The following is a 27,200-nucleotide window of genomic DNA, read 5'->3' on the forward strand; positions in this document are numbered from 1 at the left end:
AAATCATCCTTTTTTTCCAGTTAATTGTTAATCAGGTAGCTTTTTTAAAAATGTTATTATAATTCAAAATTCAAAATTGATGATATGATAGAGTAATGATAATTTCCAAACTTAAGTAATTTTATTAATATTAATTTATCAACATTTTAATATAAGTGAGTAGTACCCAGGTGTTGTGAATTCTAGATTTAATATTACATCTATTTATGTTTATGTAAACTGTAAAGCTTTTATTAAGGGCTAATATCTTAGTTCATCGTTGTTCATAAATACTAAATAGGTACCTATACATTTTATTATTTTAATAATTCAAACACTAATAGTTTGATTTTTGATCTAGATACAAGCTTAAACGTGCAGCTCATATTATAGTCATTATGGATTATAATTTAGGACATTATGAAATATCAGATTATTTTAAAATTTTAAAAAGAGCTTTTAAAAAAATATAGGTATATACTTTTATAAATAATGAGTAATGAGATATAGCTGATATATGTATGTATACATTTGTCAATATGTGCAGGAATAAAATATAATATAATACACCAATTATTGCCGTTGTGTAAATTGATACTTGATGCGTACTAAAATTTAAAAAATGTTATAGAATAATAAGTGAACGTGATGAAGGTTATTAGTGTCATAGTCTTTTTTAAACGTAGGTATCCACTGCATGATATTGCGTCGTATAATAGGGTCAACCGACGAAATACATTATTCAACAGATTTTAATGTAGATAAAAATTAAACAATAACAATTAAAAATAGGATGTTTTATACTTTTATTCATGGTATTTCTAAACGTATAGTTTATATTTTGCGTATTATACCTATTTAATAAGTCCTTTGTCCCTTCCTTTGTCACAAGGTTATCAAACTACACTAGCTGGCTTTATGACTTGATAGCCTATACAATTATGCTTAATAAATACTTGTAATAAATAATATAAAAAAAACTTAGAGCCGTACATGTTTATGATGTATTTATATATAAATAAATATATTATGTTTAATTATACCTATACCATTTAATGGCCGTAGGTAAGGGAGGTGTTTTACTGTTTTGGGTGTTCAAACACCCCCGAAATTAAAGATAAAACAATTTTAAAATAAATATTGGAAATTAATTTTAATGTATATCTAGACCAAAACCCCCTCCGAAAATATTTCCTATCTACGCCTATGCACCATTATTAATCAAGAAAATATATAATGTATATTATATATAATCGCCATGTAGATAATTTCAACATAATATATATATCATATATTATATGTATATGATAGGGGCGGCCAAACAGTCGATCGATCTCGGACAATTTCAAAGTCGATCATGTTAGAATTTATTTTTAGGGCCACGCGCTCTATATGTTTCTTAATAATTATAGTTATTCAATAATAAAAAAAAAATGTATGGAAGTCGATCCTCAAAGGTGAAGTATATTTTTAGTAGATCATGATAAAAAAAAGTTTGGCCACCCCTGGTATATGTAATACCTCTTTTATATATAATTTTCTCGAAGTTTCCGATGTGTTTTATTCAGTTGTTGAATAATATACCGAAACGATATAAAGAACGATTTTTACTGCTGCGGAACAATTTTTTATCTTTGAATATTCGTTATCCGTAGGATATTGAGTCATGAAACTTTAAAACGAATGTAAAAAAAAAAGTTTCCACTCTGCAGCATAGTTAATAAATTTATGTAAATGTAGATTTTATCTGATATTTTGTTCACGTCAAGTTCACATATTACAGAAAAATAAAAACAATAATAATATTATTTATGTGTATTCCATTACTAAACACAGTATTATTATTTACGAGTATACCACCTATAGCTAGCTATAGCATCTAGCTGATCTATTGACCGATCTTTTAAATAATAATGATGATATAGTCTAGATTATACGTTTTCTACGTGTAAATAATGTGAAGATATCTAGCCGTCATAATGATTAATGGTGGGCGGCGACGTCATATATTGTAATTTCGTGTGATTTCGAATGACTTGATTTTTTTGTCCTTTATATTATTTATATATAATATATATATATCTATTATAATTTATGATAATAATAATTATGACCGATGTATAATATATATTATATAGTACATATATCGATTTGTCAATACAGCGTGTATTTATTAAAATGGCAGATGGCTTATAACATTACCGCGTTATAGGGATGAGGTAAAATAACATCTACGTTAAAACAAATATATATTTTAGTTATAATTTAAATAACAAAAATCATACTGAAAACCAATCGTAATTCCGGCGGAAAGACGACTGCTGCAAGTAAATTTTATAATTAATATAAAATTGAATAAAGTAAAATAATTAAAATAGTCAATGGACTTAAGAAAGGCGTAAATAAATTCGTCGTTTATTGTTAAATAAATAGCTTTAAATTAATCTAAATATTTCGAAAAAATTTAATTAAATGAATAATAAGAACAATATACACATTAACGATAAATTTCAAGTCCAATAATTAATATTTTTGAATTACAACAAAATAACCACAATTATTAAGATTTATTTAAATTTTTAATTTTATCAAAATTTGAAATTAAAATATTTTATTATTTTTTTTTTTATTAATTTATGAAATAATGATCAATAAAGAACCTTCTATTCAACTTTTTTATCTTGGCTATACAAAAACCTTAAAAAATAATCAACATATTGTTAAATTTTTACCAAGTACTCATAAAAATGCAATAATTATAAAAATTTGGTGTATAATTTAAGAATTTTACGGTTATTCATTTATGAGTTACTCTAAGAAAAAAAAATTAATTTCGTAAAAAAACTGATTTTGTTTAAATATTCATGTTTTCCTTATTTTTTTTTTTTTATTTTTTGTTTTCTTGATAATTCAGAAAACTACTAGAAACTTTTTATTTTGATCACCCTCAAAGTACCAACAAAATTTACTTTCTTACCAGAAAAGATGCCGAGTCGAAAACTTAATAGATCCAAAAGGAGACATGATGACAGACTATAGAGTAACACAATCTCTGTATGATAGATACAAAACAATCAAAAAACCGCCTATCTTTGTAAAATCAATCAAATACATTCGTCGCGTCATTCAGGACTTAAAATAGCATACATAATCAGTCATTAAAGACTGAATACTTATAAAATGTAATAATTTTGTAATGTTTATAAACATTGCTATGCATTAAGAGTGTATGACTTAAATCTTAAGAATAATAGAGTAACCATATATTATATTATACGACTGTATCAAAATATTGTTTAGCTGATAAGCATACCTATAACATATTATTCTCCAATGAACTTTATGAACCCTTTGATTCATGTACCTATATTATCATTGTAGACATAGTTCATGAGGTATTATTATATGAGGATAGTAGATGATGATCTATAGCAGTGATTCGTAACGTGGGCGCTACCGCCCCCCTTGTGGTCATTTTTCATTTTGAAGAGAGCCTTTTTCTTAGGGGGGCACTAAGGGGGGAATTCATCTATCACTTACGTTTTTATTATTCATAATACAAATGTATTTAAGTATAAAAATAACTAAATTGTAGCATTAAAATGTTAAATTATATTTGTTCTTTAATTAAACAGTTTATTAAAAACTAAAATGTTAAACTTTTGAACAAAATGATTGAGGGGAGGGTGGTATGAGATTTTTAAAATCTAAAAGGGGCGTTGAGTAAAAAAAGTTTGGGATACACTGATCTATAGGATATGAAAAATGTAAATCTGAAAGAGACGAGTGAAAATAAATTATAAATACACTCTAGGAATTGACCTTAAAATATCCTGCATAGGCAACTAAATGTACGTAATGTTGGTATTATTCTTATCATCATAATATGATATAATAATATTATGTTTTCTGATAGTACTATCACTATAATCTACAGACCGAATTGATGACAATAGCAAAATATAGGTATTATTATAAAAATGAAAACTGAAATTTGAAAATCTCAAAATTCATCTATGGGCTATCCTGGTTATGGCTCAACTTATAGCTCAAATGCTTACTTACGACGTTTCGAAACTTTAACGATATTAATATTCAAGATACTCTCTATTGTAATTGAAGGCGCTCCTGTTTATTCACAAATATTTCGTTACCTAGGTAATAAATAATATTACATTGTATTAAGTTCATACTTTATGACTGATTAAATACAGATTATGTTCGTATGTGTGTGTTCTTAAACTATTCATATATGAAAATACAGTTTGATTTAACGCCGTTATACTAAAATGGAACAGAAGGAAAACACTGAACATAGCCAGTCGTCAATAAAGGAACAGTCTGAATTAGAAAAATATAAAAAGAATTTGCACAGTAATGATTTTTTACATTCTATGGAATACAAATGTTTCCTTGAATATTTCAACATATTTGTGTATTTTTTTTTCCAGATTTGGTAGTTGCGTATAAGAAACTGACATTAGAAAAAAAAGCTTTGGAAGATACATTGAGAGTATCTTCAAACTATGACAGAGAAGATGCATCGGAGACTGACACTTCTGAGGTAAAACAATTATAAATGTAAATGTAAATTTTTACAATTGTATATATTTCTCCAAACCCTAAATGAATAAATTTGTTATATAAATCATAAATTATTTTCAATAATTTAACAACTGTGCCTAACAGGTATCTAATGATTCTCAACAATCACGATTTATCAATTTAGTAAATACCATAGCAAATTTACAACGAGAAAAAAATGAAGCTGAAGAAATTTCAGTCAATGAAAAACAACACCTTCAAAATAAAATATTTGATGTATGTTTGAATTTTAGTATACAATAAATTACCAAAGTAACTACTATATGTTTTTTAGCTTGAAAAATTGGTTAAAGAATTGAATAATAAAATGGATACATTAAAAAAACTTCAACGGTTAGAGATGGAAAATATTAAAGCAAAGTTCAATAAAGAACGATTACAACGAGAGAAAGAATTTAATGATCACGGTGTTATGATGAGAGAATTACAAAAATTAATGGCTGAAGAACGTAGACAAAAAGAGCAAGCTGAATCATTAGCAGATAGTTTGCAAAAAGAAATTGTACATGTGCACAGAGAAAATGAAAACTTAAAAAAATCTTCTCGAGACATGGAAGATGAACTGAAAGATATAAAACAAAAATTAAAGTATAGAGAAGAAGAAACATCTGGTATGTTATCTCAGTTACGGCATGAAGTCAAAGCAGTGAGACAGAACCATTCAATTGCCATTTCTCAAGTAAAAATTTAATTTAAAATATTTTATTCACATTTGATAATATTAAATAGATAATTATTATTGTTTTCTTAAAGGAACAACAAAGAGCAGCAGACGCAGAAAATCGAGCTAGAGAACTTGCAATTGCACATGAAGTTAAAGTCTCAAATTTGGAGACACGTTTGACAGAACTTTCAAACTCTATTAGTGTTTATGATAAGATAAGACATCAAGATGAACTGACAATACAATCATTAAAGGTTTGTTATGTTTTTGTTTATCTACACATTCTGCATGTAGTTTTGTCAAGTGTGATCGTTCAGTTTAAAAACAAGATGTTTGAATACACAAAAATATCTTAAGTAACTTGTGTGGGCAAAGTAGTGGAGAGACTTTAAATACTTTGTTGATAGCTAGGTACTAATTTTATATAATAAATGGTAACGAGTAATTTGAATGTATTATTAGTTACTCCATATAATTTTTCCAGTTGAAGATTTGTTTTACACTCATTTCCCTAGTAGATTATTGTTAATGTATATTTTATGGTTTCAACACTTTCAACTATGTAAAGATGAATCCTACTATCATATTTAATCAAGTACCTAGAGTACTATATTAATGTCTAAAAAGAAATAATATTGTATGGTAAATTAAATTTGTTCATAGTATTTTATTGATTAGTTATTATTAAAAATAATCATTGAATATTAATTGTTATTTAAATTGAACATCAGTAGAATACACAATACCAATAACCATGTTTTTTTTTATTTTACAAATATTATATGCATTTTTAATTTTGATTTCCATGTCATATAAATAAGAGTGTAAACATGTTACCTAAATAAGTTATCTTATTTACTAATTAATTGTTTGAATTATTTTGATAATAGGAACAAATAAAAAATTTAAAAATAGAAAATGAAAGTGTAAATAATGAAGAGTACACTGTGTCTGAAATAGTTGAAAAATTCAAGCACTTTAAAACTCTTTTATTAAATTTAGCCAAGACGTCAGAAGTTCCTTTAAATATTGAAGGTTAATATATTAAAAAAAATTAATTTAAAAAGTTTGTTTTCACTATTATTAATTTGTTTTGCAGATATAATACTAAAAGATGTTGATATTGATGTTTACAATTATAAAATGAAACACATTGAACATTCAGATCAACAAGAAGAAAATAATTTGTCTTCTAAACAAGATAATTCAGTTTTATTGAATCAAGTAAAAAATTTAAAACAACATGTCAACACACTACAGTTTGAACAAGATCAGCTAGAACGCAAATACAAAGAAAAATTAGAAGATAATGAAGTAAATAGATTTTTGTAGTTGTTAAATTTAACAAAATTATTAATGTATCTGTATTTATTTATAACTTATAGGAAAATAGCAATTGGAAGGAAAAATATATGACAAATGATCTGGAATGGCGTAAACGGACTTCAATTTTAGAACAGCAGTTATTAAAGCAACGTGATAAAGCTCAAGAACTGGTGTTAGAAAAAGAACTGGAACTAAATAATTTACGTGAAACCCTGCATTCTACAAAATATAATAGAAAAACATCTCATTCCTCTACTGGTTCAAGAAAAGAGGTTAGTAATTTATTATACATTTTTATTTTTAACTATGTCATATGTGATTATTTTATATGAATATAGTTCCAGGAATATTTGGATGAAGAATCTAGTAAAAAAGGATCACATCTGCTTCATTATGCACACGAATTAGCTCTGAAAGATATGGAGATATCCAAATTTAGAAAATCCAAGTCTAAAATAGAATCTAAGTACAGAGACTTACAGAAAAGTACAGCTGATATGCAGCAGCAGTATAAAGCAGATGTCGATAAACTAAATCAACAGTTAATTCGGTAGGTATTAAATTTATTTATTTATTATCTGTTACAAAAACAGTAATAATTTTAATCTATTTTTTTCAGACTTGAATCGTGTAAATCTAGGGAAGGAGCAAATTTAGAATATTTGAAAAATGTGACCTTGAGTTATTTCCTTACAGCTGACGATAAAATTCGAAAGCATATGGTAAATGCAATAGCAGCAGTTTTGAAATTTTCTAATAGTGAAACAGAGAAAGCACTTAATAGTTTATCTCAAGGCAAATAAATACTATTTTTCTGTTTTATTAATTATAGTGAGATTTAATTAATGTAATATAATATATTTAATATTTCCTATATTAGATGCTTATTTATTTTATTTTGTTTTAAGTTTTTATTCCAGTTATATCAAACTAAATATCGTTTTTATTTACTTATTAAACTACACAAAATTGTGATGATTAAATTATTGAAATTTTGTTTTTTTCATTTTGTTTTTTTTTATTATTATTATTAACAAATTATCCTTTAGATCATAACAATTTTACATACCTATACAATTGTTTTCAATAATACTTAATACTACATGTAATACAATTGACGATATTACTAGCATACAGTTTTTAAGACATTTTTATAATAATCATGTCACATATTAATCCAATATAAATAGTAAATCACACATATTATAACAGTATAATATTTTTCATCTGGTAACACTTGAAAAGCTATTTACCATCAATCATCATCGTCATTGTCATCGTCCACAATACCTCTAACCGGTCGAGGTTTATTCATGCTTTTTACACTAGAAAATCCTTTGGAAATAGAGTCCTGCATTTCATTGACACTAATAAAGTTGTCTTGTGCTTTTGGTCCTCGCCCACTCGGCCCGTAATATTCGTAGGTGGGGGGCGGCGCAATTTCCGCTCCTTTTTTGGATTCAGTCGGTAACGGAATGCTATCCAAATCATCGCTATCGTCGTCATAAGATGGTTTGTTCTTAGTAGCCGTTGGTTCATCGTCCAACTCGTTGTGAATAAACTGTTTGTAATTTTTTGACGTAATTGTACTCTGTTTGTTTGGATTATTTGGTACAATGAACATATCCAACGACGGTCCAACCATATCTTCGTCGTCCTCTTCACCATCTTCATGATCGTCTTCGTCGACGTGTTGAGAGTTATTGGATCGATTTTTGGATACTTTTACGCCGTCGTCGTAATTCCACGCAAAATCTGGCTTCCTTTCGGCCCGTTGCTTTTCGTTCCACTCTTCTTGAGTCAACACTAAAACAATAAACGATCATAAAAAAACCAATTATAAATACAATACGTCACAACTGTATATAATTAACACGTACTGTAATAATTACTATCTCGTAAAGATAATAATTATAATTATAACAAATATATTGTAAAAAAAAATATAAATAGGCGTACAAGGTTTTTGTAGTCCATCCTTTCCGTGGTCCCAAGGTCTGACATGAGCGGCTTTTCTCAACTTTTCAAATGCTCGTTCGGCGTCCATATCTTCGACAATTTCCGGGGACGGAGCCTTCGGTGGCGGCGCTTCTTCGTCTAAAAATTATAAGCCAAAATATAGACGTCATATTATTCAGCTATAACAGTGTGATGAACACAAATTTACCCGAGCTGGAGTCCAACGGAAGTCCGAGTTTTTCCTTTTTACGTCGCTTGATGGCCTTAAGTCGGACAGCCATCTGTGCGGCACGCTTTTCCTTGAGCTTTTGTACGGAAATTTGTGTGGTTTTAGTCTGTTCTCGAAGCTTTTTAAGCTCAGCTTGTTGACGATGACGTTCTTTTTCGTCCGTTGAAAATGAATAATAACCAACACCGTGCTCCCGAACCTCTGTAAACGATATATTATTAAATATTATAATAATAAAGTAGATTAAATACTATTAAATCCTACATTTTTAAATTATAATATAGCCATATAGGTACATTTTTTTGACGTTAAAAAGATTATGTAAATACTAATGAATCCAGCCTCAGATCACCTAATGTCCTAATACAACTCGTATATAACCCTACAAAAAATTATTTATATTTATAATTATTTGGTTTCCACTACTTGGATCACTCTATCTTCAAAATAAATAGGCATATAGTTAGTATGTACAAGCATTGATTAAATGATTAAATACATATAATTAACGGTACCATTATAATCACTTGCGGAGATGTGTAAATATGAAATCTCCAAAAAATTAATGACTACGATTCAATCAACCGATATTGTAAAAGATATATTTTTTCAAATTACCGAATACTTTAATTGATAATTAATGTTTTTTATAAGTTTTATATATACTAGCGCTGTACAATAGAAAATCGTTAATTTATTATAATAACTCTATTTTACAATAAACTATGAGTATAGGTAATAGGTATACCTATAATATAGAAAAGCGTATACTTGAAACAATAACGTTTTAATTTTGTTAAAACGAATTCTGGAATTTATACTCATAAATGATGTAAGACCATTAACAAATAATTTATTAATTAATATTACAAGCGTTTACATTTTTCACAATTTATTTCACTAAATGGTAAACACGTTACACGATGCGTACCGTTTACATGATATTATATTAGGACGTATTATGTAGGTAGTCAGTTGTGTATTGCTCACATCGTTATATAATACGTAAACATAAAGTACGATACATACACATCAACAAATGTGTTGATGATTTAATATAACTTTAGGCTCTCAAAATATTTTTTGATTATTACCTGCAGATATTTACAGCTCCCTAAAACAATAAAATATTTAAAAAGAAAAAATATTCAAATAATTACGCAAGTACGTAACCATCTATCGACATAAACATCATATTATTATGCTGCTTCGGGGCAGGCTATAAACGGTCAATCGCTAATCATTTTTCTTTTGTTTATCAGAAATTATACATCCAAGTTACAATAGAAATCGATTAACACAACAACGAATAACGTCATCATCACTTCTCGGTTAATGCATCCAAATAGATTTAAATGTTGGTCGAATTAGATATACATTATACAGGATGTTCAAAATCTCACGTGACAGCAGATTTCAGTATGACATACTTAAATTAGGAAATCTGCTGTCACATGAAATTATAACACCCTGTATCTTATATAGTTGTTGTGTGTAAAAACGAAAATTGTTTATTACGAGAGGTTCGACGACCATAGATAGTAAATGCAGTGGACTGGACACATACATTATAATATAAAATAAAATGCAGGATGATTCAACAAGAATTTTCACCCCTCTTTTATCCTTAATTGTGTTTTTATTCAGATTTTGATTTTAGAGATTTTTTAAATGTTTACTTACAGACAATATTTTTCCATACTTTTTTGTTTTTCTTTACTATTTAAGGTTTAAGAAATATTGTCCTGTAGGTACTCCTGTTGCGATGATACAAATTTATTTTTATAAACAAGAACTGTCTATTTTGCTCGAAAATATACTTTAATAACCATACGATTCAAAATGTTAGTATATTATTTGAATCAAAATTCGAACTAGTAATTTCTGAGTTATTAAACTATATGTATTATATATAAAATATGTATAATTACCTTATAATAACGATTTCACATAAAATATAAAATATTATTATAATAGTTTACTCTACTTTTTAGTTATTTTACTCCTATAGTTCTAACAAATCACAAGTTTTTAAAATAGGAATATTAGGTTCTATTATTTTAAAGTCATTAGATCTATATCTTTTAAAACTATTTTAAAAAATATTTATAGACTATCGTTTTTAGTACCTACACAAGGTTTAATAACTCGGGAAGTAATCCTTATTCGAATCTCGATTTATATACATCAATATTTTAATAAAAATTATCTGTTTAACAACTTACGGTTTATATTGCCACAGGTCGCTGTAACCTTTAATGGTATAATAAAAATCTAAGTATTTGGAAATATAGTCTTTATAAGTATATAGGTGATACGGTAAACAACGTCATCTCTAGAGCGTTAGTTATGTTCTCGTTTTGGTATAGCTTCCTCTTATAAGAATTCTCAAAATAAGAACTTAAATAAGTATATATTATTCAAGGAAAAATTGATAATCAGGATTCTTGATAAATTACCAGATAATTATACATCATACACATTTTTAAGATAAATAACTAAAAGACGGATGATCATGCATTTACCTACATACTTTTTTCCTTTTTAATAATATAAATCGCAGAGTATAATTAAAATTTGTTTAGAGGCCTATAGAATACGAAAGTAATTAAGTAATAAATGTCGTATACATTTGCAAATTTCGATCCATTTTTATTTTAGTAGTGCATATTTGATATCTTTAGCTAGGTTTTACATTTAACATTGAATTATTATCTATTTAAATTACTATTTTAGAAATTTTACCTTTATCGATAAATGTTATCGATTGGAAGTACCTATAATGACTATATATAATATCTATGTGTACTTTATTTAATGCAATTAATATAATAAAAATATAGGTAAGTGGGTACACCTCTGTTGTACATTGGGTGTTGAGTGGGTCACTATTGTAAGTCTGTTAAATTTGAACTCAATAATATATAATTGTAAACGAATAACGATTCTAAGCAAAAACGAATTATCAACTAATAAGTGATTTTTTTTTATATATAGTTATTAAATAAGTTATTTTACTTTTAGTATTATAATAAGTTGATATATTTTTTCCGGAAATATTACATTTATTATATTATTAGTATTTAATTATTATTATTATAATACACCTATACATATTAATTATACCACATAATATTAACTTATTATGTAATTCAAAATTTAGCAACATCTTTCTATAAATACAGTAAAACAGTAAAAAATGATTTATAGTACCAATAAATAAATAATATTTTAAAATAAATCAAAAATGTTATTGCGTATAATAAAATTCATAATAACATAAAATACATAAAAGTTTAAGTTCCCACGAATAATGTTTTTAAATTATAACAACATATTGTCTTTATCCATTTTTTTAGATTTTATAGTTTCAGTATGAACTACTTAAGAAAAATATTGTATTACATTTCAAAACTTAGATACAAACAGAAAAATTTTTATGAATTTTTAATTTGCAATTTTTTTGCAATTTTAACGAATTTTATCTTCAAATTCACAGAAAAAAATTATGCCTACCTATGTATTTTTAATAATTTTATACGGATATAAGAATAACTATTTTGTGGGATCTATTAAAATTTGAGTAGTAATATATAAGTATTATATGCTTAAAAATAGCTTAAAAATCATAGAAATATTTTTGAAATTTTAATGCAAAAAAAAAAAACAATAATATAAATATTTGAAAAGAAATTAAGTTTTAAATTTACGATTATTCGTTTTTTGAATTATCTACATTAAAACAATTTTGTCAAAAATTGGATTTGGATGAAAATTCCAGTTCTCCTTATTTTTTTGTTTGTTTTTCCAAATTAAAAAAATAGGTAAGTACTGAGAATTTTTTAGCTTGATCTCTTGAGTATACAAACAAGATTCCATTTGTCATCTAAAACCACCCTCGTTTTTGAAAATCAAAACATTTTAGTGACATTTATCCATAGATATAGGTAATCGTATAACGAAGTGTTTGTACTGCCATCATGCGAAATGAACTGTTAAACGCGCAAAGGTTATAATAGTGCGCTAAAAAATTATACAATACGGATAAAGTATTAACAATTAATCTAAATTTATTATACCTAAATAAGGATTGTGGTGTATTTTGAAGTTTTAAAAATTTTTCATTGACATTTCTTTTAAATATTATACAGGTATGTAGGCGTCTACGCGAGACACTCTGTACAATGAAAAACAGAAAATTGACAACATATCTCCCCCTCTTTATCTACAAAATGTTATCTCCCTATACGACCATTCAATCATAAACAATAGGTAATATTATATTCTGACGTGTTTTATACTTTTACCACATCACGAATCATGATTGTTATATCTATATACAATCAAAATATAATACAAAATGAATGTATTAGATTTACAATGACTACATTCTTCGTTAGACGCTTTTTCATTCAGGAAATTATAGCTTCAAAATATTCAAAATATTCACACATCGCGTATTTATTTATTTATTTATTAATACCCCACCGAATGAAAAGTATAGTGCTTATAACAGTTTCAAATCATACAAGTCTAACTAATATGTAGGTATAAAATACAAATTATAAATATACGATTCCTATAATATAACACTCAAATATGATCGTAAAGTATTAAGTTTTAAAATGTATTGAAAGAATTTTTGATATCCGGTCTATATTGTATTATTGTGTAGTTAGAGATTAACTTAGTACCTATATATAATTTCCTTCAATAAGCATTTGTGTTTTACCTAAGACCTATACTAACAATATAATATGGCCGCAAAAAATAATGAATAAATCTTACAAAGTAAATTTCAACATTTTGCAGAATTCTACATTGATTTTCCCATTGCTTTCAAAGTTCATACACAACGACAACACGTCAACACACCATTATCCTGCGATGAGTTGAATAATATTAATGAGACGTTGCCCAACAGCCGACAATTGCTGCAGTATCCTGTCAAAGTGTCAATAGCATTTTAACTCAAAATAATTATAGGTTAAAATACTATACTTATTTTTGTTGGGAATACAATTTATTTTTATCATTTATTTTTTTTCAGTTTTTATATTTGTTTATAATATTTAATCAAATCAAATCATAGAATTATTTTTTATCATAATATTCTACATGGCTCTATATTTCTTAATATCCAACTACCTACGCGTTAATAATTTGCAACCTTAAATTTATGATTTCTCCATTTTTTTTTTTACGGTATAATAACTGATTATTTCAAATTAATCGATTGACCAAATACAGATCTCATATTATTTTTGTACAGAATCAAAATAGACTAACCAACTCTAAAATAATACAGAAGCAATGCCTAAAAAGTAATAAAAATAGAATTATTCTTATAAATAACTTTATTACTATAAAACTATTTTAGTGTCGGCTACTAATAGGTATTACACGCACCCGCATACATGAATTATACTATATTTTATTAGTTATAGCCTATAGGTATCTATAGGTTACCTATTATATAATTTAAACGTATATTCTTTTAATTTTACTTAGAATTGAATCAAGGAGTCTGAATAGGAAGTTTAATATCCTTCAATAATTATTGTGTGGTGATTAATACAATAATAAAACACAATATTAATCGATCAATATTATAATATTATTTAACTTCATTATACCAATACCTATATACATAATTTATTTAATCATGAGTAGTGGACGGACTATAATGCAACAAAATAATTTATTATCATAAACTATAATATAGTCGCATAGTGCAGTGTTTCCTGTGTTTTTAGAGCTTTTAAAAATTATCTCATTACTTACTTCGTTCCCCTTACATAGAAAGAACAAAATAATTTATGGCGAACCATTTGGCATTTAGCAACTTATATAATATACACTGTACAATATATACATATATATATTACACGTACGCACGAGACGAAAAATAAATGTGGTCCTATGGGCTCCGGTAAAGTTTACATTTATCCGACTCTTTTTTTTTTTAATTGATCGTTTGTGTAACAGTATAATATGCGCAAACCCCGCGAGATAGTGTGCCCTCGTAGTCAGTTGTAGACGTATGATAGTAATATTATTATATATAGGAAACGTCGAGAGGGAGCGCGAGCCGGCCGGAGACGTTCTCTCGCATTCTGTCCTAAACCGTGCGAACCGCTCGACTATATTCGATATTGTTGTATTGTTTTCAGTAAATGAACGATATAATACAGGGTAATATATCGGTATTTTTATGCTCGTAGATCACGTTTATATAAATACACAAGACGACAATCAATTATATTTATATAACCAAAAACCATACGGGTAGTTTTTTAAACATTTTATATTAGTTTTGTGGTCAGAATCAATTTTATTCCGATAATTTTTAGAAATTTGTTTCTCTATACCCGCTGTGGATATGTGATAAAGTTTTCGTTTTATCAATAACATTTTAAAACAAAATGTCTGTTAGTTTACCGCGATGGACGAGAATCACAATGGTTTGGTTTTTCGTAATCGGTGAGTTAAAGTAAAATGTATAATATTTTAATAATAATTAGTAATTACTATTATAATAAATTAATAATATACATTAATAATACCTATGTATTATTATTAGCTCTGTGTTTTAGACTGTATAATCGTATTTAATTGCATGCATTATAAAGAATTAAATAGTGCATATAAATCATTGCATTTATTAATAAATTATAAATACATTTAAGAAGTCTGTAAACGTATTTACCTATTTATCACTGTCATTCATACTTTTGGCATAAAAATGAAATGAGAAACGATAGGCTGATGGCCAAATTCGACAGATAAATCATCAAAATTAAAAAAATTAAAATAAAAACTTAAAAGAAATATTAATTGTATACTTAATTGAACTAAAAATTATGATAAAAAAATAGGCTCTAAAATTATTGAATCCACTAGAATTTAAAAGGTGAATTTTGAATATTATTATGTAATTATAGAAGTAATCAGTCAATTATCGGGCTAAATGACGTTGCTCATTAATTTTACGAACTACTTTTAACTATACCTTCATGAATTATATGTTAATATTACAGTTATTTTCAATTATTTATTAGTACATAAATAAATGTTGGTCGAGAAAAATCTTTAAAAACAACTATAAAACTATCTGTATACATTTTTTCATACAAAAACATATATTTTAAGAATATTAAGAAACATAATTTACAAAATATATATGAGTCATGTATAGACTTGTAGTATAATTGTATAAACTATAAAGTAGGTAATAATGTATTGTTTTATATTAGTACTTGTTAAGTTTATTGTATTAAGTAAGCACCTCTGTAAAAATAAAAACAAACGAAATTATTGATTAAAATTATTAATACTAACCACTGAAACTACAACTTGTTAAGTTGTTTTAATTTCGTTTGTTAGATAAGATTGGAAATAATCTATAAAATAAAACATAAATTCAGTTTTACGCACGTTTAAACTCTAAATAGAAAAAGACTAATTAAATTATGAATACATTAAAGGTCATGCTACTTTCATTATATAACTATAATATAATACAAATCATATTGTATTAACTGAGTTCCTATTTTTTATGAATAGTAAAATAATATAACTAATAATAATACAATAAAAACTAATTGGTTTGTATTAACCTCAAAAAACGTGTTAGATAAACTAAATAAAAATTCATATTTAAGTCAAAATATGTAATGAATTGAAAATATAGTTATAGTCATTTAACTAATAACTTAATAAAACATGTGGCACGAATTTATAGCTAGGTAGTTGATATTAATTTAATTAGATGCGTTATTAATAAAATTGTTTTATATCATAGTTCACATTTATTGGAGATGTTATAGGTTTAAAGGGTTAAAATTAAGTAAGGATTACTTAATGAAACAGCTATAATAATTTTTTCTTAAATTTTATTTTTAATACATAGGTAATCTGTAAATTAATAAATTTTTTCGCAATAAGCATAATTGAGTAGTGAATAGGTAATAATAAATGGTCACGAAAGACAGGTTAAAATAAATTACCCAGCAACAACATTTTTCACGTGATTTTTTCTTTCTATTTTTTTATGTATAAATTCTCTACAGCAACAACACAATAATAAGTAAACACGATAGTATAATTTTTATAAAATATAATCTTAACGTAGCACATACATTTGACAGTATACCTATAATAAGTAATAACTTAAAATAAGTAAAATTAGATAAAATAGTGGCGAGTAGTGTTAGAGATATTACGAATTGACAAGGTACATACCATACATACATATACCTAATTATTATTAAAATTAACCTTTTCTCTAAAATATTAAAGATAAAAGACATAACGTCTTTGATATTATTTACTTGAAATTCTTACATAATTACATTATTTATTAAGTATATATATAATATATAATATATATATTATATAACATATAACAATACTTTTTAAAATTGCAATAGCGATATTTGTCGTATAATTTAACGTTTAGATTTTTAATTAGTTAATTCTTAATACTCAGTAGATACGTAAAGTTTGAACGAAAATAATTTCTTGATTCAATACGACTGTCAAAACAAAATAGATAATTCATTTTAAATAAAGAAAAAAGAAAATAGTACCTACATTTTCAATTTAATTTCGTTCCACACAGTTTGACATACGTGTGAAATAACAATATATTATTCAAAATGTTTACAAGTAGTACAATGTACAAGAGACGCTACATGTCATAAAATGACAGAAAAAAATCACACTAAATCGTGACAGGGACGCTTTAAAAATTAAATTGACAATGTTTTTAATACCATTTCTTTTTTATCGCAGTTATCAAAGGTTACATAGTTTTTATTTTACTGCGCATATGAATATCTATATACCTAGTATAGTGATATAGACATCAGCTTGACTTATAAAACATACAGCTAGAGACTGGAGCCTGAAAGATTGTCATCTGATATATAACGCCACAAAAAAGAATAAATGTCAAAAGTTCTATCTAAAAGAAACAATTGTTTAACAAAAGTTTTATAAGTTAAAGTTTTAGGTTTTATTCTGTATAAAAGATATAATTTTCGGAAATAATATGGTATCTTATATATTATGATGTATGAGTTTAACATGATTTAACATCAAATAATACATTTAGTGAATAACTATAGTTATTTAGTATTTACATATGCAAATTCGTTTTGTAATGTTTCGTTAAATCAAATATTATCTATAGATAATGTAGAAAAATATATGTGTTTATATCAAAAAATTATACATAACACAATTTATTGATCTATTGCCAAAACTTAAAAAAAGATATAATTTTAATCGCTTATTATTAATAAATAAACTATGTGATTATCATTTACTATTTATAAATTATATCTATAAACAAATAAAATAAAATACAGTTAATAATGTTTTAAAAATTAATTTAATTTTATGAACTGGAAATTATTAATTTAATAATTGTATACGTGTATAATACTGTATTTAAACAACGTATTGAATGACAAGTTTACATTTTTGAAAAATTGCATTTCATAAATGTGTAAGTATGACTACACACAATGATTATTTAAAATTCTCGTGGGAGAAAAATATTAAGTAGTTATTATTAATGTTATTATAACGTGTGAATGAGCAACACACTGAATTCCAAATGAACATTTTTAACTATAAAATGTTTTTTTAACGCTTACGAATCATCCGTGGAACTCAGTTTTTGATAGACGATGGTAGGTATATGTATTTATTTAACTTCATCATTCATGTTTACGGAATTTTATTTATTGACTGTTTTGTACGGTATTTATAAAAGCGAATTAATTTGCGTGGGATCTAGGAACATCGTAAATCTAGTTATTACCATTCTTTTTTTTTAACACGTCCTAATAGAATAATTAAAATATTGACGAATTAAATAAAATCCAAATTTGTGAAAAGATAATTTCAAGTTTTTTTAAAGAACAATAATAACGATAAATTTAATAGCATTTAAATTACTATACTTATAATTTATAACTTAACATAACTTAGATTTATTATTAAATTCATAATAAAAATATGACTCATTAAGGAAAATATTTTAGTATATCGCTTTATAGTTTGTTTAAAAAATTAAATGAATATTACAGACTATATTATTACGATAGTATATAGTTCTCATTTTTATAATTGTAGTTGGCTACCTAAATGCTAAGTCATTAAACCAATTGGCCATAACACGACACCCTAGGTCCGTTAAAATACGAGTTCAATGAGTCAGCCTTTTCGTGACTATATATCGTGTTTTAAAATCTAGCAAAAAAAATAATAAATGTGTTATTCATTCACTTGGCTGTTGTCAACAATCTCTTTTGTAATTTATACGAATTCTATGCAAGTAAATTATGTAGTCTAATGATCTGTGAACCAAATATATTATAATATATGGTAGGATGGTAAAATCTTCACATGGAAATTAATTTTTTTAATACATTTAAAATATGTTCAAAGATAAAGAAAAATTGGTAAAAATAGAATTTTCAACATTATATATATATTTTTAATTTTAATAAATAAGCCAAAATAAGACTTACAATTTTAATAATAAATTTTATTTAATTTTTTTTTTTTTTTTGTTAATATTTTTAAATTTACCTACTTATTGTAAAAATTATATAGGCAGGTAAATGTATTATTTTTCCCAAAATAAAATAAAAAAAACAGTAAAGTGGATATTGTCATTTGGATTCAGTTTTTGTGTTTTTAATTGTCATGATTACCAATAATTGTAATACTTTGCCCTAATTCATATTTCATTATTTTTATGTTAATAATTTGTAATAATTTAGTTATAGGTTTAACTTATTCAGCATCCATCAGAAAAGACATAACATGTTATGTATGTACACCAAATCCAATTTCTGATAACACAGAAGCTTCAGAAATCTCTATTACGTTTTCAAATTATGATATTGAAACTATACCAACTTGTGGTTCAAACTCTGCAGTCAATTTTACATTAAAATGTCCAGAAGGATATAAAGGATGTCTAACTAAAACTTATGGTAATAAATTTAGTTAAGGGTTAATAATTATTATTCATTTGTTTTATTTTTGTTATTTTTAAGGTAAAAGTATACTGAAATCTTGCAATGAATATCCCATCACTGATTGTAAAATAGCAAATAATGTGAAGTATTGTTTTTGTGCTAATAATTTATGTAATGACGCAACAATCTTAACTCCAATTCCAATTTCAACAGATGATGAAGATTTAGACCAAACATCAGAAGATGGAAGCGGGTTATTTGATGATTTAACGCAATTAGATAAACATAAATACACCAAAAAAATTATTAATACTACAGTAATATTAAATACACCTATAAAAAATAATTCATTTACAAAAGCATCAGCTGATAAATTATTGCTGCATAAACATATTTATATTTTAAGTTTAATATTCATAACTTATAAAGCTGTATAATATTTACAGCTTTTTTTAAAATAGTCTCATACGTATAAAATTGCAAAGAATAGTGATATATTTAAAAAAAAATCATGAAATAAAGAATATGTATTATTTTTTAAATGTAATTGGTTAACGTTCCTTGTAATTTTTAAATTCTAATCGAAACAATAAAAATGTCATTAAAATTATATATCTTAATATATATATCTTGAATATTTTTACACCTTCATTATTATAAATAAATTTAAATTCTACAATTATTATAATATATACTCATAAGAGCTTTGATTAAATAAAATAGTCTTTCTAATAAATAATAGATAGGTATATCCACTAGTTAGTGTAAAAATGAGGGTAGTACCCAATAACTGGGCTAAGTATTCAGTTCAGTGTTATATGACTGTAAACAATACATTTTTATAGATATAGATATTAACTATTCTTTTTTTGTAAAATTGTTCCTACTTAATATAATATTCTTATTATAATAATATATAAAAGTATGTGATTATAAATTGTACATACTATTTATATATTTTGTAGTTATATGATGTACAATTATTTTTACTTAATGTTTAATTAAATAAAAATATAAAATTATATCGTACTGTTTAAAATGTTGTGACTTACTTTATATTACAATGTTTTCCTTGTTAAAAATATTAGTTAAAATATATGTAAAAAAAACTTTCATTTGTGAAAATATATAATATAATGGGTGAGATTTTCAGGTTTTTTCAGGCAAACTTTGCTATAGATAATATGATAACATAAACGCTAAAAAAATTAATATACTTGGTATAATAAATATAATTTATGTTTTTTATTACAGCCGCTGTTATAAAAGAAATGTGAGTGTTTTTTTTTTATTTTTATACGTTTAATGAAAATCTGTAGGTAATTTGTTACTTCAAATTACATATTTTAAAACTTTAAGCTATAAATTATAGTTAGAACTTAGAACTATGAAGACAGATTTAATATTATTGGTATTCTAGAACATTCATAAAAATTACTGAACCATTAGATAAAATTGCAACCTAAGAATACTATAATTCAAAATTTTAAATATATATATTTGCCCTCAACTGATTAATCTCCTTCAAAATATTTTTTCAAAAAAAAAATGTATACATAAATATTATATATACGAGAATATATTATATTTTTACGAATACGAATAATTTTAAAACATACATTTAATTTAATTTTTATTCATACCTATTCATAATATTAAATATGATTAACACAAAAAAGGATTTATTTTAGTTTTCATAAAATTATACTTTAAAAGTTTAAATCTTTTCACACTAAACCATGAGTCATAATATAATGGTATAGTATATCTTAGTCTAAGTTAGTTAATTTTAAATAAGTTAATAGTCTTGAGTTAATTTAAATACTATGTTAAATAGTAGCTCAGTGATCATATTTTTTCAAATAAGTTAATTAGTATTTAGTTAGATTTTAGTGTAAACTGAATACATCTAATGGTAAGTGGTATGCAGTTGCGGTATGGTGGAATTCCCACTATTAGCATTTTATTTCATTAGAGTTGACAGTAAAATAACTAAGAGTAAATTAAGGTAAACAAAAAAGTACAATGTAAAACAAACACTTACAAACTATAATTTATTTGATATATTCCTAATTGTTTTATGGTCATTAATTATAGAAATAATCCCTTTCAAATCGAAAAAATTAATCAAATTGTTATTAATAACTTGTTTCATATACATTAGATATCTAAAAATACTATAGTAGAAATTTTAGATCCTGAACGAAGTGATAAATGTATTGATTTTACAATGATGTATGTTTTTTTTTGTGTTTGTGTACAGCATAATTTTTCGAAAAAATGCTTCAATTTCAAACTTCAGAGGTGGTTTCCGATGACAAAAAGAATATCCTTGGTGTATCATAGAGGTCAGAAATAAGAATTTTCCAACAGTTTTCAAAAAATTCGGGAAAAACAAAAAAAATGTGACGGAAAACCCGGAATTTTTAAGCAAAATCTGCAGTTTCGACAAAATTTATTTTTTTATATGGCTGTAACTTAAAAACAAATCACTGTAAATACTTAAAATTTTCACCAAATATTTATATTAGTGTTATTTATACACAGTTAAATGTTTTGAGCTATTAATAGACAACTGAAATTTTGGATTTTTCCAAGTATTTTTTTTTTGAATTGTCCATAAAAAATCTTGGATGCTAAAAAAAACTTAAAAATTCAATACAAACTTTTTTATAAGTTGTTCTTATTGTAGTAAAAAAAAAAAATCAAAAATCGTTAGTCACAACTTTTTTTTATAAGCGTTTACAACTCAAATTTTTACGAAATATTTAAAATTGCGAAAATGTATAAGTAATTTTGTAATTGAAAATTCATAAAAAATTTTTATTTATATCTAAGGTAAAAAATATCAACATCAAGTAGTCCATAAGTTTTTCTTTAAAGTTCAAATATCTATAAAGAAAACTCGAAACCTCTTAACAGGGAAAATGTTATGAGAGTTTGAAATTTAAATTTTTAGGAAATTGCGTAACGATAACGATCCTCAAACGATTTTCAATATTTGTTATTATTCAAAAAGTACAAGTCGTAGATACTTGAAAATTTCACTAGTTCTTAAGATAACCATTTGATTTACATAATTTAATTTTCAAAATATTTCGCTTATTTTAAGGCTATTTATAGGCATTATCACATTACAATACAATTGCAACCAATTTTAACGATTATACTATTACATTTTCATCTTTATGTTGTATGATTCAAAATGAAAAAACTAAAACTACATTGGATCAAAGAGAGTGTAAAATAGAAAACGAATAGGTTTAGTATAAAAAAGCAAAATTAATAAAAACAATCATTGTAAGATATTGAGGTAGCTTATAGTTGAAAAATATATTTCCTAGAATATTCAACACAACTCGATATTTTCTAAGTCCAAAATTATAAATTCTGAAACCAGACTAGCATTAAAGTGCTCATTCTAACTCTGAAATGTCATATCTAAATTAGACCCCTCAGGTTCTCCTTTATAGGTCCTTTACCCCCAGTGATGCGCATAGTCAAGTTTCTAAGGTCTACTGTTCTTATGTACAAGTGATAATCTTATTCCTATATGACACTTGGATGACATACGTCTTAAGCTAAAGCTTTACCAACTGCAACCAGTCCATGACATGTTTCCTTCATAACGTTACCACAGTTAATCAAAAGGGGTAAATTAATATAGGTTTACAACTTACTGTTATCAACTACTAACTAGACATAATAATGGCAGTATAGAATGTGGTTCATAAAAATATAAGGATGAAGAGCCATTTCCCAAATTATGAACTATGATTCCTTATACCCTTCTCTTATTATATTCTATTGTTATTAGACTTATAGTGTTTACAAACCTGTTTTAAATCTATAAGAATCTAAAATAAATTTCTGTTAGCCAACCCAGGTTTGATTATTATTTCCCATAAATTATGTGCCAGGATGTATATACTATAAACCTATGTCTCAATGTATTCTATTGAGCATCAGTGCTTGTAACAATATTTATTTTAATCTTAATCAATATAAAATATATTTTATAATTAATAATTATTTAAAAAAATTTTGTATAGCTATATTATTTTATATAATAACTCCAATTAAGTTATATTACATTATATTTTTTCTATTTTTTGTACAGTCATCAGTTAGTATGACATAATATTATAGTATATCCAAACTGTGTTTAATATGGACAAATTATTCAAGCTATGTCTCAGACATTTTCTCAACAAAACTTTAATTATTATTTAAATAAAATGATTAGATATACTTTAACTGATGGATTTGCGTATGTAATAAGAGTTACGACTGCTTTATTATAATTATTTTTAAACAAAATCTATAAATCCAGCATAATTTAAGTAGGTACTGAGATTGATAGCTGATCTTCATTTTTAAAAAAAACCGTGAAGGTAATTAATTATTGTTTCTACAATTTGTATGTCACATTACGTAAGTCATGTCCAAAACTCATATAATTATCATTACTTTTTCTAAAACTAGGAAACACTATTCTAAATCAAATAAATATTCTTTTTTTTTACTCACCGTCAAATCGTATATCTTCATAATGAATATCAGTTCGTTGGGCTAATTTTCTTTCTTCTTCTTCCCATTTGAGACGCAATTGTTCTCGACGCATATCTGATGAAACAAGTTCAGACATTTCTTCTGGATTCCTACCTTCTTTTACAAATTTTTGTGCAGTTATAGGTGTTTGTTGTTTCATTTCATTAGGTGGTGGTGTTAAAGGTTCTAATTCTTTTTCAATCCTCTGATCCCTTTTTTTGAAAAATTCTAGATCTGTTTTTAAACATCTCCTAGTCCGTCCAAAGAAATCTGTATAATCTATCCTAATAAAATAAAATTATAAAGCCAATTATAAAATGGATTTTTTTTTTAACTATAATATAATATAGAATTATTTAATTTTTTAAAATTAGCATATAAATTTAAGAATAACCATCTTATAAAAAATATATTAATTAAATTTACCAATCATCATCAGCTCCTGAATCATATTTATCTAAATCTGCATCGGGATCAGATTTTTCCTGCTCCTCAACATTTTCTTTTGTGGAAGATACAGGATAAGCAGTTTTATTTTCATTTTCGGTAACTTTTTGTTTAAAATCAACTAAAAATGTTTTATCTTGCTCACTTACCATTTCACCTTTGACTAGTTTATCATATAATTTTGCTTTCATAGCTAAGACATCTCTAATAAAACAACAAAAATGTTAATACCAGAAAATTTCAAATTGTAACATTATATTATACTCTATTCGGGTTAAGATTGAACTACTTAGTAAACCAAAATTTGTCGAGTTGACATATTATGTCACTTGCATTAATGATTCTCTATAGCAGCGTTTCTTAAACTGTGTTCCGCGAAACCCTAGGGTTCTACAAAGATCATTTCAGGGTTCCACAAAATTATCAAGCGGTAATAACTTATTGTTGAATATTTAATATAAGTAGCTAAAAGTCTAAAAAAAACGTAGGGGTTCTACGATTAAAGTGAACATAAAAAGGGCTCCATGGATAAAAAAGTTTAAGAAACGCTGCTCTTTAGTCTATATTCATGGCAACAGCACAGACACCGATGATCAACAACTGTCATCAATGATAGAAAACATAACATTACTTTGGTGGTAGGGGAAGATAATCCATTCAAAGAGGTTTAATCTTAACATGAATATAATATAGATACTAGATACAGTATATTTTATGAATAAATTACCTTGATTTTTTCAAACTATTTTCAATATCTGGAGTATATTCTTCTTCTAAATCTTTAGCATTTCTTTTTTCAACGCCTTCATTTGACTGAAGAAGACATGACGGTGTCTTAGCACCAGGTATTGGTCGAATAAATGTATCACCAGAAAAGCTTTTTGCTTTGTTTGCTTCATCTTGTTTGCGTAAGAGTTCTGCTTTTAAACTTACTAGCTAAAATATAAAACATATATTTATGTTAAATATGATATAAATTAAAAATTATTTTTTTAAAGCTTTGTGTATTATAATATTACATATTATATGGATAATGAGAATTATTTGCTTGGTACTAATAGTAACAAATCATAATTAATTATTGGTGAATTTTTTTTTAATATGTATTTTAAATAGCCAATTTTGAAGGATAAAAATGATGAAATAAAGAAAACAGAAGTAGTTTTGAGTGGTAATCACAATATTAGCCATAGTCTAATATAACAAGAAAGTACTGTTTATTGAAGTGGTATTATTGTTTAATAGTTGTTACTTACGTAAGTGCAACAACAAGATATATTTTTACATTCAAAAAACCAATAGGAACTCGATAATGCTCACATAAGAATTTGTTAATAATGATAAATATCTTTAAATTGTATTATTGTGTTACATATAAAATTTTTATGACAAAAAACCATTAGAATAATTCATCAATTTGAATAAAAACATTGTGCAATGTAAATAATCGATTATTTGATGTAGATTATAGAATTTTTAATACTAGGTAGTCAATAGATAGCTAATATAATATAAATTTTAAATATTTATTTTGAATAGGTATATTGAAAAATAAAAATTTATTTACATTTAAAGATTGTTTTGTTATACTAAAGAGTTCCTATGTTATGCTCCTTATAATGTTTAGTTCTAACTAAACTAACTTAATTGTTGTAAGCCTAGATTTATAATTTATTAGTTCAAGTTTCCTGCTATGGTAAGTATATATGAATATAATATGAAGATAATACAATACTATAAAATGGTCAATTATTAAATAGAAAAATATAATTAATTAATATTTATGTTAATAATTAAATATTTTATTGGATATGGATAATCTAAAAATCATATAATAGTTTTACATACAAATATAAAAACTTTATAAAAATTGTATTGAAATCCAAATAATAATACAAATTAGGTAAACCATTTAATTAAAAAATAAATAAATAACAATTAAAATATGTTCTTTACTTACAGATGCTTTACAAATATCTAAAGATTTACTCATTATATAATATTTTTGATTTGACAATGTATTAAGAAACCAATAAATTAATAAACTAACTAAAACAGTTACACAATTTAATTATCATTGCATTTACCCATTTAAGAACTAATTTCAAATATCATTATTTCAATTCAAAAACCAAAATTTCCAAAATAGTCTTAACAATATTAATATCAACATATTTTTTATGATAACTTATAGATAATATAATCTCACAGTGTATAATCTATAAATATATATATTATAATAATATTATATACAAATGTAGTAAAATACTGTAAAATCGTCAATTAGTAAATAAAAAATTTAATTAATTATTATTTAAAGTTAATATTAAATATTCAATTGTATAACTAAGTATTATAATTATTAATTATTAATGTTTTAGATCTATCTTAACCTTAGCAAAACATATTTTTAGTTTTAATAACGGCTACACTGTTTAAA

At 25.0% G+C, this 27,200-nt stretch overlaps 3 protein-coding genes across 7 annotated transcripts; 2 read left to right on the forward strand and 1 right to left on the reverse strand.

The window, feature by feature from the left end:
* The first annotated feature begins 3,902 nt into the window (after positions 1-3,902).
* LOC114119955 (GRIP and coiled-coil domain-containing protein 1) lies at positions 3,903-7,580 on the forward strand. 4 transcript variants are annotated; one of them, XM_027981705.2, is made up of 11 exons: positions 3,903-4,137; positions 4,194-4,353; positions 4,431-4,543; positions 4,669-4,800; positions 4,859-5,263; positions 5,338-5,502; positions 6,139-6,283; positions 6,348-6,562; positions 6,634-6,846; positions 6,919-7,124; positions 7,194-7,580. In XM_027981705.2, the coding sequence occupies exons 2-11, from the start codon at positions 4,269-4,271 to the stop codon at positions 7,375-7,377; spliced, it is 1,863 nt and encodes a 620-aa protein (XP_027837506.2). In that variant the 5' UTR covers positions 3,903-4,137; positions 4,194-4,268; the 3' UTR covers positions 7,378-7,580. The 4 variants fall into 4 exon arrangements, with proteins under 4 accessions (XP_027837506.2, XP_027837504.2, XP_027837505.2 ...); XM_027981703.2 differs by having other exon boundaries at positions 3,905-4,137; positions 6,913-7,124; XM_027981704.2 differs by having other exon boundaries at positions 3,905-4,137; positions 4,244-4,353; positions 6,913-7,124.
* Positions 7,581-7,706: 126 nt separating this feature from the next.
* Positions 7,707-26,899, reverse strand: LOC114119941 (coiled-coil domain-containing protein 174). The gene is made up of 7 exons (XM_027981687.2): positions 26,721-26,899; positions 25,488-25,696; positions 24,740-24,964; positions 24,293-24,597; positions 8,742-8,963; positions 8,534-8,671; positions 7,707-8,380 (listed from the first exon to the last, which is right to left on the reverse strand). Exons 1-7 carry the CDS (start codon positions 26,751-26,753, stop codon positions 7,830-7,832), a joined length of 1,683 nt encoding a protein of 560 aa, XP_027837488.2. The 5' UTR covers positions 26,754-26,899; the 3' UTR covers positions 7,707-7,829.
* On the forward strand, positions 14,892-20,784 carry LOC114119942 (uncharacterized). Of its 2 annotated transcripts, none has more exons than XM_027981688.2 (3): positions 14,892-15,245; positions 19,562-19,777; positions 19,841-20,784. In XM_027981688.2, the coding sequence occupies exons 1-3, from the start codon at positions 15,188-15,190 to the stop codon at positions 20,197-20,199; spliced, it is 633 nt and encodes a 210-aa protein (XP_027837489.2). In that variant the 5' UTR covers positions 14,892-15,187; the 3' UTR covers positions 20,200-20,784. The 2 variants fall into 2 exon arrangements, with proteins under 2 accessions (XP_027837489.2, XP_050054192.1); XM_050198235.1 differs by having other exon boundaries at positions 19,568-19,777.
* Positions 26,900-27,200: the final 301 nt, after the last annotated feature.

This window comes from Aphis gossypii, chromosome 1, assembly GCF_020184175.1.
Source record: "Aphis gossypii isolate Hap1 chromosome 1, ASM2018417v2, whole genome shotgun sequence".
NCBI lineage: Eukaryota > Metazoa > Arthropoda > Insecta > Hemiptera > Aphididae > Aphis > Aphis gossypii.

What these genes read in the sequence shown, in the direction of transcription:
- LOC114119955 (XM_027981703.2), top strand. Translation starts at nt 4,269, where the DNA reads ATGGAACAGAAGGAAAACACTGAACATAGCCAGTCGTCAATAAAGGAA. An exon ending in CGGAGACTGACACTTCTGAG is followed by an intron (nt 4,544 to 4,668) that starts GTAAAACAATTA and finishes TGTGCCTAACAG; the next exon opens with GTATCTAATGATTCTCAACA. An exon ending in AGTTCCTTTAAATATTGAAG is followed by an intron (nt 6,284 to 6,347) that starts GTTAATATATTA and finishes TTTGTTTTGCAG; the next exon opens with ATATAATACTAAAAGATGTT.
- LOC114119942 (XM_027981688.2), top strand. Translation starts at nt 15,188, where the DNA reads ATGTCTGTTAGTTTACCGCGATGGACGAGAATCACAATGGTTTGGTTT. An exon ending in GGTTTGGTTTTTCGTAATCG is followed by an intron (nt 15,246 to 19,561) that starts GTGAGTTAAAGT and finishes GTAATAATTTAG; the next exon opens with TTATAGGTTTAACTTATTCA. An exon ending in ATGTCTAACTAAAACTTATG is followed by an intron (nt 19,778 to 19,840) that starts GTAATAAATTTA and finishes GTTATTTTTAAG; the next exon opens with GTAAAAGTATACTGAAATCT.
- LOC114119941 (XM_027981687.2), bottom strand. Translation starts at nt 26,753, where the DNA reads ATGAGTAAATCTTTAGATATTTGTAAAGCATCT. An exon ending in AATAGTTTGAAAAAATCAAG is followed by an intron (nt 24,965 to 25,487) that starts GTAATTTATTCA and finishes TTGTTTTATTAG; the next exon opens with AGATGTCTTAGCTATGAAAG. An exon ending in TCAGGAGCTGATGATGATTG is followed by an intron (nt 24,598 to 24,739) that starts GTAAATTTAATT and finishes TTATTTTATTAG; the next exon opens with GATAGATTATACAGATTTCT.